The sequence below is a fragment of the Pelobates fuscus genome, chromosome 2 (genome assembly GCF_036172605.1).
Source record: "Pelobates fuscus isolate aPelFus1 chromosome 2, aPelFus1.pri, whole genome shotgun sequence".
NCBI lineage: Eukaryota > Metazoa > Chordata > Amphibia > Anura > Pelobatidae > Pelobates > Pelobates fuscus.
In genome coordinates, this window is record NC_086318.1 from 251,193,748 (window position 1) to 251,212,877 (window position 19,130).

Genomic DNA, 19,130 nt, shown 5'->3' on the forward strand with positions numbered 1-19,130 from the left:
AAGATTAGTTTGGCATGACCTCCCTGAGGTAAACCCATGTTGTCTCTAAACTTGAAATCCATGTGATTTTAGATGTGCAGTAATCCTATACTTTAACATGGTTTCCATTACTTTCCCCACTACTGAAGTAATGCTTACTGGCCTATAATTGCTTGACTCCTCCCTACTACCTTTCTTGTGAATAGGCACAACATTCGCTAATTTCCAATCTTCTGGGACTACTCCTGTTAATGATTGGTTAAATAAATCCGGTTTTGCTAGTACACCACTTAGCTCTTTTAATAACTTTCGGTGTATTCCATCAGGCTTCATCAACTTATTTGTCTTTACTTTTGACAGTTGAAATAGAACCTCTTCCTCTGTAAACTCACCTTTTTCCTAACTGAGGTCCCTTTCCTTAATTTTCATCTGTAAATACTGAACAAAAATATTAATTGAGACAGTCAGCTAGATCGTTATCCTCTTCTACATACCTACCTTCTTTTGTTTTTAATCTACCTAATCCTTGTTTTACTTTTCTCATGTATGTATCTAAAAAATGTTTTGTCCCCCTATGTAACTGATTGGGCTATTTTCTTTTCTGTGTGTGATTCTGCCTAATCTTATAGATCTGTCTATCTTCCTCACTCAGGTCTTTTTTTATAATTACTAAATGTTAACGTTTTTTTTTACTATTTTGGTAACTTCTGCAGAGAACCACAGTGGTTTCTTTAATTTTTTTTCTCTTATGGACAAGCCTAATGCAGTTTTCTGTTGTCTTCAGTAGTGCAACTTTTAAATAATCCCATTTCTCTTGGACTCCATTTAAATTGCTCCATTCTGACAATGACTCCTTTACACACATCCGAATTTTAGAAAAGTCTGTTTTTCTAAAGTCTAAAACTTGTTAAAACTTGTTTTTGTGTGGTGTGACTCAGTCACTGTTCATATATTAAACCACACTGACTGGTGTTCACGGGAACCTAAACGTTCACCTACAGTAATATCGGATACCAAATCGCCATTTGTTAACACTAAATCTTGTATGGCCTCCTTACGAGTTGTCTCCTCAATTACATATTTTAGAGATAGTCCCAGTAGGGAGTTTAGAATATGTGTGCTCCTGGTAAAAGCAGCTATTTTGGTTATTTCCTCAACTAGTAGATTGTCTAACACGTCTATATGTCCTGGGGGTCTTAAAATCACACATACACGGGTTACTGTGTGATTACCAAATCGCATCACTAACATTTATTAGGCTAGATTTTATGCTATCCTTCACATATAGGGCCACCCCTCCCCTCTCTTGCCTTCTCTGTCTTTTCTATATAAAGAGTACCCTGGTATTGCTATTTCCCAGTCATTTTTCTCATTATACCATGTCTCAGTAACAGCGACTAATTCTACATTATCAGTTGCCATTATTGCCACAAGTTCATGGATCTTATTCCCTGAACTATGACCATTTGTAGACATGGCTCTAAGCATATCATTTTTGAACACACTTGCCACAGGCACTTTGTCCTTGTTTTGGGGGGCAATGTTTTATCACCCTTTTGACCCCTTCTCCCCCGCCTCCTAGTTTAAATATGTCCTACTAAATCATCTGAACTGCTCACTGAGAACATCTGTTCCCTTTTGAGAAAGATGCAAACCATCTTTTTTGTACAGTTCATTTCCATTCCAAATAATTCCAAATAGAGCTACCATGAGAAATGAAGCCAAATCCTTGCTCCTGACACCATTTACCAAGCTACAAGTTAAAGTCCCTGATTATTGTTATTATACCCTGATATGTAATTCAAAAAAGGGTGTACTTTCTTTTCCCCATGACTGTTTATAATGTCCACTCATGGTTTACTCACCATAGTGAAAGTCTGCTTTGTAGCATAGCAAATATGATCACACATCCTATTTCATGAAATCAAATTCAATGAGGGCTCTCCTTTGTTGTGGAGTTATAGTTATCTAGATATAGAAAGATTTTTTTTTTTTTAATTAAAGGCAGTAAAGGATATGTATGGTATGTTTAAACCCATTTAAAACTTAAAATAAAGTTTATGATGCAAAAACTAAATTAAATCAAAACCCAATGAGGTCATTTCCAGTCTAATATGCCTCTCTTAAACTTTAGTTCATTAAACCATTGCTAAAATATATGTGTATATGTGAAATGAAAGTAGCAGTAATCAAGCTACAACGTTGAGTAAAGATTTATTTATTTGTCTAGAAGAGTGTCAAGCACTGAAGCAGTGTGACTTTTTTTCTTTTCTTCCCATATTATAAACAGAATCCACTGCATGGAAATTGCCAAAGTTTACAATTTCTTGTTAAAACAGATCAGTTGCCCTGACCATTCCTGGTTCATACGTGTGACTTTCAATTATCAGAGTTCCTTGGCATTGTAGAGTACTGTCTCGTCAGTTGAAACAGAGTAATGTCCAAAAAAGCTTCCCTTTGTTGTCTATAACGCCTAGGTCTGTTTCCTCCGGTTTTCGGGATTGCCATAAGTTGAACCTCTGTCTATTTCAGTTACTCCTATCATCTTCCGTACCACCATGGACACTGCAAAAAAAAAGTTAATGCAATTACAAATAAGCAAAAAATAAAATGTATTCCGAACGTATGATTTGATGTTTTGGAGGAAGTATCTATTTGTCTGCATAGCTGTTCAATTAAAGCAGAAATTCAGGCTGTGCTAATTTTGATTTATTCTCTACAGTACCACACATGCAAAAGATGCACGCACACATAAATGCACAGCGTTATAGAAGGTATGCTCAATTACATCCTCCATTAAATGAAAGTTCTCCAGACATAAGTGTGTTTTATTGTTGTCTCTATTTTACTGTTCACCCCAGCATTTATTAAAATGTGTAAATGAGGAAGGTCACTTCTAGAGAAGTCTTGCATGTAACAAAATAAATCAGCATCACCCTTAATAAATTTCCCCAAAGGTGCAAATTGACTTCTGATTCTGTTCCAGAAGCCAGCACCATTAACCCCATAAATTGAAGAAATAGTCCTTTTTATATGAATTAAAAGTTCCTTCATGGTGTTCTTACACACAGAATTTTGGGGTTCTAGTTTATGGTATTTATCAAGCCCTAACACCTGGCCAAAATGTTGCCTTGTCTAAGGTTATAATAAATGGAATTCAATTTATACCCCAGAGAAATGGCAGTTCTGTATAAAAGTAACATTTCTGGCTTATAAAGTGTTATGACATTTACCAAGAGTCTAAAAGTTAGCTGCATTCTTAAACAGGTCGCAAATACACTGAAAATATTTTAAATTAATTTGTTATAATTTCAAGGTAGATAGTAATATATGTAAACAAAACCCTCTTAGCCCAATACAATCCTAGTCCTATGTAGAAATCAGACTCCTAAAACTCAGAAAAAAAGCATTTTAGCTCACAATATTACGTCAGGAAATTTTGTTTGCCAAACAGGCTGTATACTACCTGTATAACTACACAAATATAATAAATATATGGCAGATAAAAAATACTTGCTCCAGAAAGATTTGTGGGTGCAGAAATAGTTAAGAACTTAGTATTCATAGCCGTGAGGCATTTTGAAGTGGACTAGAAGTTGGTGAAAAGTTATCAAACGCATAACTGCAACTTCACTATTTTGACTATTATGATTACATTTTCAAAATTAAAATGACTGTTTAACCCCTTAAAACCGGAGGGCGTACTATTACGCCCTATTCTAAGCGGCTCTAAACGCCGCAGGGCATAATAGTACGCCCTCCGTTTTTTTGTTACTTACCCAGTCGCCGGCGATCGCGGTTGGGGAGACTCACCTGGGATCCCAAGGAGTCCCCCGCGAAGGATACTTCCTCCTCCGGCTCCCCCCGCCATGTGAGAGTGAGGTCCTTGCGAGGACCTCACAATCACATGGCCGGGTTAGCTGGCTGCTGCATTGCCAGCAGGGGGACTGCCTGTAATGACAGTTAGTCCCCCTGCTGGCTGGAAATAAAATAACATTAAAATAAGTGTAAAAAAATAATAATAATAATATACTTAGATCATTTATATATATTATATATATTTGATCTAAGTATATATATATACACATTCACTGTCTAGGTGTATTTTACTATTAATATACATATATATATTAATATATATATATTAATATCAAATTACACATAAACTGATACTGATTAAATATATATATATAATACTGTTATATATATATATATATTTATATATAATATATAAAAAAAATTAAAAGAATAATTAAAAATAAATAATTAACCTCCGCTGCGTCCTCCCACAAAACATACCCAGACTCCGAGACATGACTGCCAATGGGAAAATCTTGCCCCTACAGACGCTCACGAGCACACCCACCCACCCCTTCATGACGACATTTAGATACACCCAAATTAAGAACTACATTACCGCCATACCACAACACCCCGACGTATATAGGGACCTTACGCCATTCGAGCAGTTGTGCTAGGACCAGGAATGCACTTAGACACGGACGGCCTCTGCTGGAGGTGCAAGAGAGGGGTAGGATCCTTCCTCCACATATGGTGGGAATGCCCACTCATAGTACCGTTCTGGGAGAAAATAGCTGCCATAGTGGCCCTGTTCACGGACAATGTCCCACCCTTCCAGCCCGCCCCGTACCTCCTGCACCACATGACAACCCCCACATCACGATACAAACGCTTCCTGACCATCCGAATTCTTAATGTCGCAAAACACCTAATACCTTTGTACTGGAAAAAAGACAAAACCCCAACGCTTTCCCTGTGGTTTACTAGAATGGAGGAGTTACGAGTTACAGAGGAAATCTGGTATTCAGCCCAAGACCGAACACAGACATACTTAGACACATGGACACCCTGGCTGGCACGGGTAGGTTCGGAGGCATTTCGGACTGTGCATTTGACCATGGGGGGAGGAACTGACAATCCCCAGGAGGAAAGACTAGGAGACTAACGGGACGATCCACACCTGGCTCAAAACACAGTACCTCACTCCCATACCCTACCCCACCCCCCAGTCAGGTCTGGGTGGAGCGCGGATTCGGGGGACCCGGGGAGCAGTGCGGGGGCCGACCCCGCGGGGGCGTGCTGGGGGGGCAATGACACCTGTCAGGGTGCGACCACTTGCAGTACCCAAAACGGCCTGCGGCCTCGAGGGTGCAGGGGGTGGAAGTGCGCCAGTTTTGTGAGCTACAAAGTTTATTAGTTTAGAAGGAAACACAGGATACCCCTTAGGTTATTCCCATCAACACCATATATAACACTGGGCAGAGCTGAATCATACCAAGGAAGGGCTCAACACCCCACTATACCGCCATTCAGGACCCTAGACACAAGGTCACTAGGGGGCTGCGTGTCCTGATGGGACCCTACACATTGGGTGGCCCACATGTCTCACTACTGCCTAGTGGCTACAGGGTAGGCACGGGGGAATAGACAAAAACCTGTGGGGCATACAAAACTACCCAACGTAGAAATGGTACACATCAAATATAACAGAGTACTATTCATAACTATGTACTACCGGACCTGCGAGTCCACAATACACATGCCATTTACTCAAGGAAGCAACCTGCGAGTTGCCAAGACACGTCTGACATACCATGCCTTACGATGTATAAGCTTATACAAATGACCAAAGGGACCTGCGAGTCCATGTTTTTCTTTTCCATGTTGAAAACAACCAAAAAAAAAAAAAAACCAACAAAAACGAAATGTTCAATAAAAACATATTTACAAAAAAATAAATAAAAAAAATTAGAAAATATATAGATAGATGTGTGTTATTTCGTTCTAACTGTATTGTGATATTAATATATATATATATATATATTTTTTTTTTTTTATATCAATATACACGTAGAACTAAATAATATATATTTCTATATACATAAATATATACGTATATAGTGTTTGTGACCAAATGGCTACTAAAAAAGACTGGACATACCCCATTTGCAATACCTTTGGTTGTCTACTATTGCAAATGGTATGCCATTATGGGTGTAAATTTCATTCCTGGGCTACTATACAGTCCCAAAGGCAACGTAACCAATCTGGCGAATTTCAATTTCAAATGTAACACGCTATATTTGACCTCGTAACTTCCCAAAACACCATAAAACCTGTACATAGGGGTACTATGTAGGGGTAATAAAATATGTGTATTTTATTGCAGTAAAAGCAAACAGTATTATGACATTGACAGGTAAAATGTAATGTAGAACTAAAAAAAATAACAACATTTCTTGTTTTCTCCCATTTTTTCATATTAAATTATGTTTCATAGCTAAATATTTGATTTAAATGAAAGCCCGGTTTCCCCTGAATAAAAATGATATCTAATAAGTGTGGGTGCATTTAATATGAAAGAAGTGAATTACGGTTGGACAGACATATAGCGCAAATTCCAGGTTTTGTTTACGTTTTGTTTTGTTCACAACGTGTACATTTGACTCAGTCCTTAAGGGGTTAATAAACAGCACCAAGTTTGTATTTAAACCAACTAAATTGTTTTCTAAATATTTATTTCAATATATTTTCTTAGTTTTACAATGTTGATACAACATGGGAAATTCTTGCTTTGTGGAATGTGACATTACATATAGCTATACAAAGGGAAATGGCCAAAAGTACCTAACCTGTTTTTTCTTGTTGTTGAAAACAAGTCACTGTGATACAAAATATATAAATATTTAATGCATACGAAATGCGTGTTTCTGAAATTGCCTTGAAATGCAAATGATACCTTAATAGATTGTATTTTAAATCCATCTCACTTGGCTGAAACAAGTGCAATGTAATGGTTCAATATAATGGTTTTATGATTTCAGTAATGCCTAAAAGTTACTTAAGTTTGGCAGACAGTATAAATCCAGACTTCACTAATGAAATAAAAAATATAAAATAAAAAAGGAACATGGCTACCGACAAAATTCTAAATGTTGCAGAATATTTACATATAAATAAGTGAACAAAATCAACCTAAGCACCCTGCCTTGAAAAGGTAATTTATATTGATTTAAATTTCAAATGCCATGTGTATTTAAGTTAATCCCATATTGAAAAACAAGCCTGATTAGAGGAAGTAAAGAATACTTTTAAGATAAATATGACATCATGCGAATATTGCATGTTTAAGGAGGACTGTATGACTATTACTCTGAAGTATAAAAGTCACAAAATTAAAAATTATATACATATATACACATTTTTTTATTTAATTTTTTTATTTGTGATCCGAACAAAAGCCAAATTTTGAGAGGGCTATTAGTTGGTTGAGGTGTGCCGAAAACGAAGTTCAGGTAGGACTGTATACTATTTGGACATGGAGAAGAAGGTGGGGCAAAGATGAAATGCAGATAGCCTAGAGTTGTGTTATGTTTGGATAGCTCTTCCCACATCTCCAGGCCAAAATATATTTATATATATATATAAATACATATATATATATCTATCAATAATATAGATATAGAATTTACTTACCAATTATCATCAGTAGTGCAAAGATAGCCAATGTTAGGTATGACCCACTGCTGATCAGGCTTGCTACATATTTGAATAAGGGAAATGACAATATTGATGCCCAAAATAGCCAGTTTAGGAGAGTCCATGGTCTACGTGGCGGAACAATAGCTGTGCCAGGATAGACTCCTGTTTTGTAATACTCTTCCTGAAAAGCATCCTAAAAAATTAAGACAAAATATTATCAAAAGTACTGGAAACATCAGTATTATAAATGACCTTTTATTGCAGCATATGATTTCATCTGACCTATCTTAGGGTGGTTACATTTGTGAATTATCAATTAAAGGAACACTCCAAGCACAATAACCACTACTGCCAGCTACAGTGATTCTGATGCCAGGAGTACACTCGCACTGTCCCATGGTTTGTTGCTTTGACAACTTATTTGGGATTCCTGAGCACCTTTTAATTTGTCATATCACAGTCTAGTAGCAAAAACACCATAATCTGTGAATTTAGTGTTTAAATAAAAAAATAGTTAAATAAAGCAGAACCATACATCAAATCCTCTCAAAGATTACATAACAGGGATGCACGTTTTCCATTACCTATTTACTTTTTAAATTCATCAGTGGTGTTATACATCAATAAAAAAAATGTGTATACTGAACTATCCATTAGTGTATAAATCTCGCTATAGTGCAGGGGTAGTCAACCTTTTAATTCTTACCACCCACCCATGTATCTTTTGTGACGCTAAAATGACTTACCTCATTAACCTAACATTTAGCGCAAGTGCAAACATATTTTTAGAAACAAGGGTTTGTTTGGTTTTTTTTATTTACCGTATATACTCGAGTATAAGCCGAGTTTTTCAGCAAATTTTTTGTGCTGAAAAACCCCAACTCGGCTTATACTCGAGTCAATAGTCTGTATTATGGCAATTTGCATTGCCATAATACAGACTGGGGCTGCAGAGCTGTAACTTACCTCTCCTGCAGCTCCTGTCAGCTCCCTCCTCCTCTGCGCCGTCCGTTCAGCACCTCGGTCAGCTCCCAGTGTAAAGCTGACCGGACGGCGCGGAGGAGGAGGGAGCTGACAGGAGCTGCAGGACAGGTAAGTTACAGCTCTGACAGCCCCCCTCCCCCCCACTGAACTGCCAATGCCACTAGACCACCAGGGAAGGAGAGCCCCCCTCCCTGCCATGTATCAAGCAGGGAGGGGGACGAAAAAAAATATAATAATAATAATAATAAAAAATAATAATAATTCAATTTAATAATAAGAAATAATAATAAAAAAATATATTAAAATAATTAAAAATTAAAATAAAATTGCCCATCCCCCACGGCTCTGCAACACACACACTGCACCCATACACACACACTGCACTCATACAGACACTGCACTCATACACACACACTGCACTCATACACACACACTGCATTCATACACACACACTGCATTCATACACACACTGCACTCATACACACACACACTGCACTCATACATACACACACTGCATTCATACACACACACTGCACTCATACACACACGCTGCACTCATACACACGCTGCACTCATACACACGCTGCACTCATACACACACTGCACTCATACACACACTGCACTCATACACACACTGCATTCATACACACACTGCACTCATACACACACTGCATTCATACACACACTGCACTCATACACACACGCTGCACTCATACACACACGCTGCATTCATACACACACACTGCAATCAATATTCAATTAATATATATTTTTTAGGATCTAATTTTATTTAGAAATTTACCAGTAGCTGCTGCATTTCCCGCCCTAGTCTTATACTCGAGTCAATAAGTTTTCCCAGTTTTTTGGGGTAAAATTAGGGGCCTCGGCTTATATTCGGGTCGGCTTATACTCGAGTATATACGGTACTTATATTTATCCTTTTATTTATTTTGTTGAGACATGGGTTCTAAATTTGTCGCACAATTTGACAACTGCTTTTACTCTTTACCACTCCACTCCACACAGCACTTTCTTTCTTTTTTATTTTCCCTTTTATTACACACACTAACAACAATGCTGTATTAGGTGTCCATTTTTATTATGTGTCACCATAAAAAGAAGTTCTCCTTTTCTATTTTTGTTTTTCCCTTTTTCTATTTTTTCTTTTTATGCCTTTTTTCATTTTCTGTCTTTCCTTTTTTAATTTTTTTTCTTCCTTTTCCTTTCTTCTTCTCTTTTCTCCTCCCTTATTGCATACTTGCCAACTGTACTGTTTTTGCCGGCACAGTCCCGGCAAGCTGGAGTCTGTCCCGGGCAATTCACTCTCCCGGGACAGTCCCGGCAACTTGCTGGCCATGTGCTTTTACTATTTTCCCTTGGACTGTAACAGGGAATTCAGGAGAGAGATGATGGAGGCTGTAGAGAGGTGCTGGGGACTGATAATGTTGTTGTGTAGGAAGGGCCCTAGTGCACTGCTTTGCCTGGGGGGGGGGGGCATAACGCTGTTAAGATGGCACTGCTTGTATGTGTCAGTGAGCTTGTCTGTAGTGAGCTTGTGTATGTCAATGAGCTTGTATTTAGTGAGCATGTGTGTGTGTGTTAGGGAGCTTGTATGTAGTGAGCTAGTGTGTCAGTGAACTTGTCTGTAGTGAGCTAGTGTGTCAGTGAACTTGTCTATAGTGAGCTTGTGTGCCAGTAAACTTGTATGTAGTGAGCTTGTGTGTCAGTGAGCCTGTATTTAGTGAGCTTGTGTGTGTCAGTGAACTTGTATTTAATGAGCATGTGTGTGTGTCAGTGAGTTTGCCTGTAGTAAGCTTGTGTGTGTCACTGAGCTTGTCTGTAGTGAGCCTTGTGTGTCTATACAAATGAGCTTGTCTGTAGTAAGCTTCTGTGTGAGTGAGTGAGAAAGTTTTGTCTAATTGTGTGTGTCAGTGAACTTGTCTGTCTTTGAGCCTGTGTATCAGTGAGCGTGTGTGCTTACTGTATATTATATATATATTTGACTTATAGGGCTGGTGCGCTTTACCGCTGAATCACCTGCGTGAGCTGCCCAGCATTGTTACACGCGTCTGGGAGCTGCTGTTAACAGGTACTAGTAGTCTAGAAATTGAAACATAGCGTATTATGCTCAGCTATCTGTATAATACTATAGTGCGGTGCTCTGTATAATACAGGTCTGTGTGTATAATATCCTGGGACAGTCAGTGCTCCCTGTATAGTAAAATAGCAAATTGGATTTAGGGAGGTGCAGTCAAAGATGGATAATAAACAGATTATACTTATACTTATGTTAGGTATGTCTTGATTTCAACCTAAAATAAAAAGAAATCCATAGCATAATACTGTAACATTTAAAAGTAAATAAAATCGGAGGTAATGGGTCACTCACGATCTGCAGAGCCTTGGAAAGCAGGCTCTAGCTATAAAAGCATGTGAATAATAAGCTTATTCCAGCTATCTCCACCGGTTCCTGGTGATAGGGCACTTTTCCACACCAAAAGACACCACAGCGGAATATATTAAAGTAGAAAATTTTTTACTTAATAAAAAGTGATATAAACAAGAGCACAACGCGTTTCGACCGTAACAGGTCTTCCTCAGGTGCATAAGCAATATACTGCATTGGATTCTAATTTATACATACATGTTAATTAAACAATCACAAACATATCATATCAAATTTTGATAAAAAACCAATTACAGAAGATCCACCCAGACAAGATGTAGGGGATTTTATTCACACAGATCTAAAACCTCTTTTTTTCCTATTTATCTAAAGTCCAACTCCATGAAAGTCTTTGAACGAGCGTGTATTAATGACATTAGAAAGATCAAGTTGAACAAAAAGGGAAACTTAACAAAAGCAGAAATATTGGCAGTAAAAAGCCTCAAAGAAGACTCCCAAATAGTCATAAAACCCGCCGATAAGGGGGGAGGAGTGGTCGTTATGGACAGGGAAAAATACACACAGGAAATTTATCGACAATTGGAAGATAGGGAAACCTATCAAAGACTCAATAAAAACCCTCAAGCCGATATCCAGAAAACTTCATTGATTTTCTGGACAAAGGCTTCACAAAAGGTATTCTAAATAAAAAAGAGTACGACTTTTTAAATATCCAATCCCCCAAAATACCTGTTGTTTATATACTTCCTAAGTTGCACAAGGATATCCTCAATCCCCCAGGGAGACCTATAGTCTCTGGGGTGGGATCTCTTTTGTCCAACTTATCAAAGTATATTGATACTCTCCTCCAACCCTTAGTAAAGGATAGCCCTTCATATCTTAAAGACTCTATGAGTCTGCTCCATGTGTTAAAAGACTTTAAATGGGAAAGTGACCTCCTCTTTGTTACGTGTGACGTCACAAGCCTTTACACATGTATAGAGCACAATATCGGATGTGTAGCCACCCGTTTTTTCTGGAAAATTCCATGTTATATCCTATGGACCAGGTAGAATTTGTGATGGAGGGTATTTCGTTTATCCTTCGTAACAATTTTTTTGGGTTTGAGGGGGATTTCTTTTTGCAATGTAGGGGGACTGCTATGGGGACCAGGTTCGCGCCCAGCTATGCCAATTTGTTTATGGCATATTGGGAAAAAGAATACGTTTATTCCCAACATAGCTGGAGCGCGAACCTGGCCCTATACAGACGCTACATTGATGACATTTTTATTATTTGGAGAGGAGACTCTAATTCCTTTTTAGAGTTTTTTAATTTCTTAAATTCCAATCAGTGGAATGTCCATTTGACTCAAGAGTTTAGCCAAAAGAGTATTCATTTCCTCGATTTGGAAATCTCTATCAAAAACTCTAATATTGTTACCCAGACTTACTTTAAGCCAGTGGATGTAAATGGTTACATTCATAAAGAGAGTTGCCATTTTCATCCCTGGCTCAACAATGTACCTAGAGGGCAGTTTCTCCGTATGAGACGGAACTGCACTGAATTGGAGACTTTTGATTCTCAGGCGGAATTCCTTAAAGGTCAATTTGTCAATCGAGGCTATCGTACTGAAGATTTAGATCAAGAAATTCAAAAGGTTAGGTCAATGGATAGAGATCCCCTATTGGAATACCAACAAAAAAATCCCACAGAAAATAAGGACAAAATACCTTTCATTTTCAACTATAATCAGGAACACAAATCATTAAAAAGAGTCCTAACAAAAAACTGGCACATTCTCCAGCAAGATGGAGAAATCCTACCCTATTTGGAAGAAAGACCAAAATTAATTTTTAGGGGAGCGAAAAACTTAAAGCAAAAACTAACTTCTAGCTATTTAGATGTGCCCAAACAAAAAGACAATTTTTTGAGTAATTTTAAAACATCGAAGAAGGGATTCTACTATTGTGGAGCCTGAATGGGTTGTAAAAACTTTAAAAACAAACCCAAACAAGTAAAGGAATTTAAGTCAAAAAGGGGTGTCAAGAATTTTGGAATTAAGTCGTTCATTACTTGTCATACCAAAAATGTGGTGTATGTGCTCACGTGTCCTTGTGGGTTGCAGTATGTAGGGAGGACTTCTAGAAGTCTTAAGACAAGGATACGTGAGCACATATACAATATAAAGAGAGGTTTTCTAAAACATAATGTGTCCTCCCACTTTCTTGAGGTACATGGCGGAGACCCCTCCAGGCTCATCTTTTTTGCCATCCAACAAATTAATTGCCATTGGAGAGGGGGCCAAGTGGATTCCACCTTTAATCGTAGTGAAATGAGATGGATCTTCAATTTGGAGACCCTATCTCCGGGTGGGCTCAACTTGGATTTTGAAATGGCAGCTTTAATTTAGTTTCATTCCATCAAAGGTACTTAAAATCATTTTCCCCCTAAAATCAAAGATATTTATATTAATTCAAATACATTAACAACCAATTCTATTTTTATTTTTAACCTCTCTTTGTAATAGGCTTTTTAATATGTATGTTGGGAGATGATTAATAACACTGTGACCTTCATTATATTTATTTTATCTAATAGTATGCTTTCTTCAAATATATTTGTCAAGTGGACTTTATGCCAGCTTCTATTATGGCAATTTTTCTGCAAAGAGGACTTTTTGCCCACACTACAATGTGAAAAGAGGAAACTCTCGATCACATGACACGCGGGACCAATCACGCTGACGTCATGACGTCAGAAAGACCGGAAGACATCCGTCCGCCATCTTGGAATCCCGGATGGAAGATACAGACGAAAAATTCGAGGAGTTTTGGAGCCCTGCTAAGTACATGAACTCTGTTTAGTGTTAATGTCCATGTGGTACATGATGTGGAATGGGTTTTATAACGTTATTTTGAAATGTTTTGTAGGAGATTGTATAAGTTTTCTAAGCTTTGTAAATTTTGACCTTCCCAATATGGCGGAGGCTGATCGGAAGGACCTTATATGGTCCTCCAATCAACATATGTTTGTGATTGTTTAATTAACATGTATGTATAAATTAGAATCCAATGCAGTATATTGCTTATGCACCTGAGGAAGACCTGTTACGGTCGAAACGCGTTGTGCTCTTGTTTATATCACTTTTTATTAAGTAAAAATTTTTCTACTTTAATATATTCCGCTGTGGTGTCTTTTGGTGTGGAAAAGTGCCCTATCACCAGGAACCGGTGGAGATAGCTGGAATAAGCTTATTATTCACATGCTTTTATAGCTAGAGCCTGCTTTCCAAGGCTCTGCAGATCGTGAGTGACCCATTACCTCCGATTTTATTTACTTTTAAATGTTACAGTATTATGCTATGGATTTCTTTTTATTTTAGGTTGAAATCAAGACATACCTAACATAAGTATAAGTATAATCTGTTTATTATCCATCTTTGACTGCACCTCCCTAAATCCAATTTGCTATTTTTCTATGTATGCTTGTTGTGCTTTTTTGGTGATTACATAGCACTTGGGAGTTGTTGCATCTTTCAGTAGTAGCGCCAATCCACCCACCTATATTTTCTGGGTCTCCAGGAAATAATTGTTTTTTTTTTCACGCTCCCTGTATAGTGCTGCTGTTTGTATAATACACGTATTATACCCACAGACTCCAGGAACTAGAGGAATCAGAAGCAGTGGAGTGGTGACTGCAGCCTCAATCCGAGACATTCAACATGTTGAATTGGGGGCATGAAATGGGGCTAATGGAATATGTGCATATGTTTTCCTTTTGCTCCAATTTCTCTAATTCCATTCTGTAAATTCTGCCTCTATATCTTTCATTTCCTATTTCAAGCTTTTTTGTTTTTATATATATATATATATTCACTCCCCAATATAATTATTATTTTTGTGAACTAATGTATGTTCTATGGTATAGATACAACTCTCTGACTGAAGAACTGACAGTGTCAACACCGATACCCAACTCACCAAAAAGTGATAAAATGTACCTGCCTGATTGTGATGCTGTGTTGCGAATGTATTTATCATATACCAAGGATGCATGGTACTGTTGGTGGGAACTTGGTGTTATAAAGGTTTACTCAATAAAGAGAGAATTGCAGGGAATTGAGATGGAAATTTCAAACTTTAGGTCGAAATAGTGCAGCTGAATGGGAGAATTTTTCCAACTCGGCTACTTTGGCCTTAAGTTTAAAATTACCATCTCAATTCCCTGTAATTCTGTCTTTATTGAGTAGACCCTGTAATATGCACTATAAGTAGGCAGAGATAATTAATGTGGGTTGAACATAGTGGGCGGAGCTATAATTTTATCACATGACAGGAGGCTTTGTATTTTGCATAATCTTTCTTTACTAACTCCATAGCAGCAAAGAAAAGAGTGACATAACTTTTAACCAATCATAATATAGCATAGGGTATAAGAGGTGTGACCTATGACATCATTTCCTCTTTCTTTGCTGCTCCATCACAAGCTAAGTACTATATTTTGTGTCTCTATGCTTGACATATTTTATTCATGCATTTGTACTATTACTGTACCTTTTAATATTTACACTGTTACTTCTCATACCCTATCTGTATACCATGGGACCCTGACTGGCTCCCTAGGTGTCTTTCACGGCTTCACTGCCGTCTATATTTCCCTCCATGTCTCTATTTCTGCCAACGGCTTTTCTGTGCGCTCGCGCACATCATTTTCGGTAGTTTTCTACCGAACGCGTTGTTCGGTAGTTTTTTGCGCATTCGCCTGTTTTATGCGAATGCCGCGGTTCTTCTATGCGATCGCTCATTGACTTTCGTTTCTTTCTACCGAACGCTTCGTTCGGTAGTTTGAAGCGTTCGCCTATTTAAGGCATTCACATCATTTTTACAGTTCGCACGTTCGTCAGTTTAACTATACGAACGGTAAACTTTCAGTTTTGCCGCCCAAACTAGGGGAGGTACTATCCTCCCCACACTAAGGCTGTCAGTCCGGTGGCCATCTTAAAGGGATAAACTGTGCCTGATTTTCTGCTCCAGCAATCCTGCAAGCAATTGAATTTCTTTTTCATTCAGTGGGACCAGGTTAGTGCCTTACTTTAGGGGTTGGTTTAGCCAGTTGGTCTACACCTTATTCTGGCCGGGGTGAGCCCCCATTTTATGCTGCTAAACGGACCTGTTTAGGCAGGATTCCTATTACCTGGGTGAGCCCCAGTAAACAGCCCTCTCTTCTTTACGACCTACCGGTCTCTAAACTCAGGTTATTTAGTCCTGATACTATACCACCCCGGTCCCCAGGCCTCTCCACCTATTGTGCCTAAGTGCCCTCACGCAATTTATCGGGTGAGCCCCGAATTCTCATTCCTTATAATGGAGGAATCACAAACCTCAGACCTCCAGGCCATGATAACAGCAGCCGTGGCTGCAGCTATGGAACAAGCCGCTTCCAAGTCGCTCCAGACAGACTCTGAAGTCCCCAAGCCCATCTCTAAACGTGTTCATTATAAAGCGGACTCCGACTCCTCCAGGGAGCGTTCACAACGGCGAAAGCGCCATTGGAAGGGCAATGTAACCCCACGCAAGGCTAAAGGGAAAGCCCCTGCTGATCGCAGGAAAGCCACGGTTCGTGCAACCCACGAGCTCACACAACTTTCCTCAGGTGAGGAAGATGTAGAACCCACTCAGGCACTAGCTGTGCTGGATGAATGGCAGACGGCAGCCTCCGACCAAGGGGACTCAGACAGGGATTCCACGGCCAACTCTGACGCTTACAGTATAAGGGAACAAGGTCTGGGTGAGCCCCAGGACTCCATGGCAACACCCATGGATAACTCACAGGAGGGCATGGAGATTTTCCTCGATAATTCGGGATTCCAAATGTTTGACCCACGAAACATCCGGCACCCCCGTTTGGAAGAATGGTCACCACCTGAGCATCTGGCAAGGTTTATGCACTTCTGGCTCAGAAAATCGTTGGACAAGGAAGTTAGAAACCGGATGAGATCCGAATGCCCTCGGCCTAGTCTCCCAGACAAAATAACGCACACCCCCGAATTTGACCCGCTCATGACTACGTTCATGTCCCGAGGGGGTCGGGATCCGCGCAAGGGCATAGAGCGCGGTTTCAAAGGAGCGCAAGACAAACTGCTAGATGCCATTGGGCCACTAGCCAGAATAATGGATATGGCGGATGAAGCCTACGAGAGGGCTGATACTTTTACCCCAGATACGGTGCGTGAATGGGCACGAGATACCCGAGAATGGGCACAAAGGTGTTTCTGTTTCCTAGGGAACACCAACGTAGCGCTCTCTTCGGAGAGGCGCCGAACAGCACTTTAACGTATCGACGAAAAACTGGTCGAACTGGGGGACAAGGAATTAGGACCCTTAGCACAGAGTAAATTATTTGGAGAGACCTTCCTTAAGGAATTAAATAAAAGGGTCAACATATTCACGTCCCTTAACAAGGCACAATCTTCGATGCGGAAAGTCTTCCGCGGCTCTCATACCCATGGGGTTTTTGGAAGGGCTGGATGGCAGAGGGGCCGTGCCGCCAGCCGTTTTTGGCCATCTGGCCCCCGTACAACAAGGACTCAGCAAATGTACTACCCGGATTCATCTACCCGACATAGATTCCACCAATTCAGGGGATTTGATCGTGGCTGAGGCAGCCGAGGACGCTCACGGGCAAGATTCTCCAACGGTAAGTCGGAATCTTACTCTGTCTCTAACCTCCTGTCATATCGCAGGTCACGTTTCTCTTTTTTTCCAGAACTGGAAAGAACTATCTTCAGACGCGTGGATACTCCGGACGGTGCAGGGCTATCGAATAGAGTTCGACTCGACCCCGCTCCAGCGGGCCCCTCCACGTCCGATTCAGACTACACGGGCAGATGCCCGCCTCATAGACGCGGAACTCCGAGAACTCTGCTCCAAGGGTGCCATCCAACCGGCTCCGGATGCCACCGGTTTCTACAGCAATATCTTCCTGGTCAATCTCAATCTCAGGGAGCTCAATTCTCACGTGGTATACCGTCATTTCAAAATGGAAGGTATACATCTTCTCCGGGACTTGCTTCGACGCGACGACTGGTTCACTCGTCTGGACCTCAAAGACGCGTACCTTACCATTCCGGTACACCGAAGCAGCCGTCCCTACCTCCGTTTTTTCTGGCACGGGATTCCCTGGAAGTTCACCTGTCTCCCGTTTGGCCTCAGTTCGGCCCCGTGGTGCTTTACCAAGATTATGAAGCCAGTAGTGGCGAAGCTCAGATCCCAAGGCATAAGATGCATCATCTATCTCGACGACATCCTGATCTTCGACGAGGATGCAGAGACTCTTCGGAGACACACGGAAAACACACTACACCTTTTGGACTCTCTGGGCTTTGTCGTCAACCGTCCCAAGTCCGCATTGACCCCGGTTCAATCAGTCCAATTCCTCGGATTCGTAATAGACTCCACATCATGCACTCTCCATCTCCCGACTACCAAAATTACAGCAATCCGCAGGGAGATCCGAAAAGTTCTTCGTCGGACTACCATACCTCTACGATTACTGGCACGGATTGTGGGCCTTCTCTCCGCATCCATCCAGGCCATTTTTCCCGGACCCCTGCACTACAGGGCCATGCAGCGCCTCAAGGCAAGTTTCCTTCGCAGGCAACCAACATACGACCAACCGGTTCCAATGTCGGCCGAGGTTCGGGAAGAACTACACTGGTGGCTGAACTGCATGCAGGCTTGGAATGGCAGGGCCATATTCGGGAACCAGCCAGACTTCGTGCTGGAATCGGATGCCAGTCGTTCAGGCTGGGGAGCAACAGACGGAACCACCTCCACAGGAGGAGTCTGGACTCCAGAAGAGCTCTCGATGCACATAAATTGCCTGGAACTCTTGGCCGGGTCCTTCGCCATTCGCAGCCTGGCAAAGAATCGATCCAACTGCTGCATCCTACTCCGCATGGACAACGTCTCAGCGGTCAGATACATCAACCGCCTTGGAGGCACTCGTTCTCGAGCACTGGCGGATCTCACGAAAGAGATCTTCGATTACTGCCTTCCACGCAACATCACCTTGCTGGCAGAGCACTTACCAGGAGACTCCAATACGACGGCGGATTGGTACTCATGCCACTGGCGGGACGCCAGCGATTGGCAGCTAGACCCTCATATTTTCACGCTACTGGATGCACAGAGGGGCCCTCTCTCCATAGACCTATTTGCGTCCCGCAACAATCGACAAACAGAGGTTTTCTTCAGCTGGCTCCCAGACCCAGAGA

At 40.5% G+C, this 19,130-nt stretch overlaps 1 protein-coding gene across 1 annotated transcript in view; it reads right to left on the reverse strand.

Annotated features, from left to right (window-relative positions):
* Positions 1 to 2,119: 2,119 nt before the first annotated feature.
* Positions 2,120 to 19,130, reverse strand: part of AGPAT4 (1-acylglycerol-3-phosphate O-acyltransferase 4) — a 173,650-nt gene continuing 156,639 nt past the window's right edge. Inside the window, exons 8-9 of the mRNA XM_063441221.1 lie at positions 7,477 to 7,675; positions 2,120 to 2,544 (exon numbers count right to left, since the gene is read on the reverse strand). Coding sequence (XP_063297291.1) covers positions 2,453 to 2,544; positions 7,477 to 7,675 — 291 coding nt within the window. The 3' untranslated portion in view covers positions 2,120 to 2,452. The remainder of the gene's footprint in view (positions 2,545 to 7,476; positions 7,676 to 19,130) is intronic.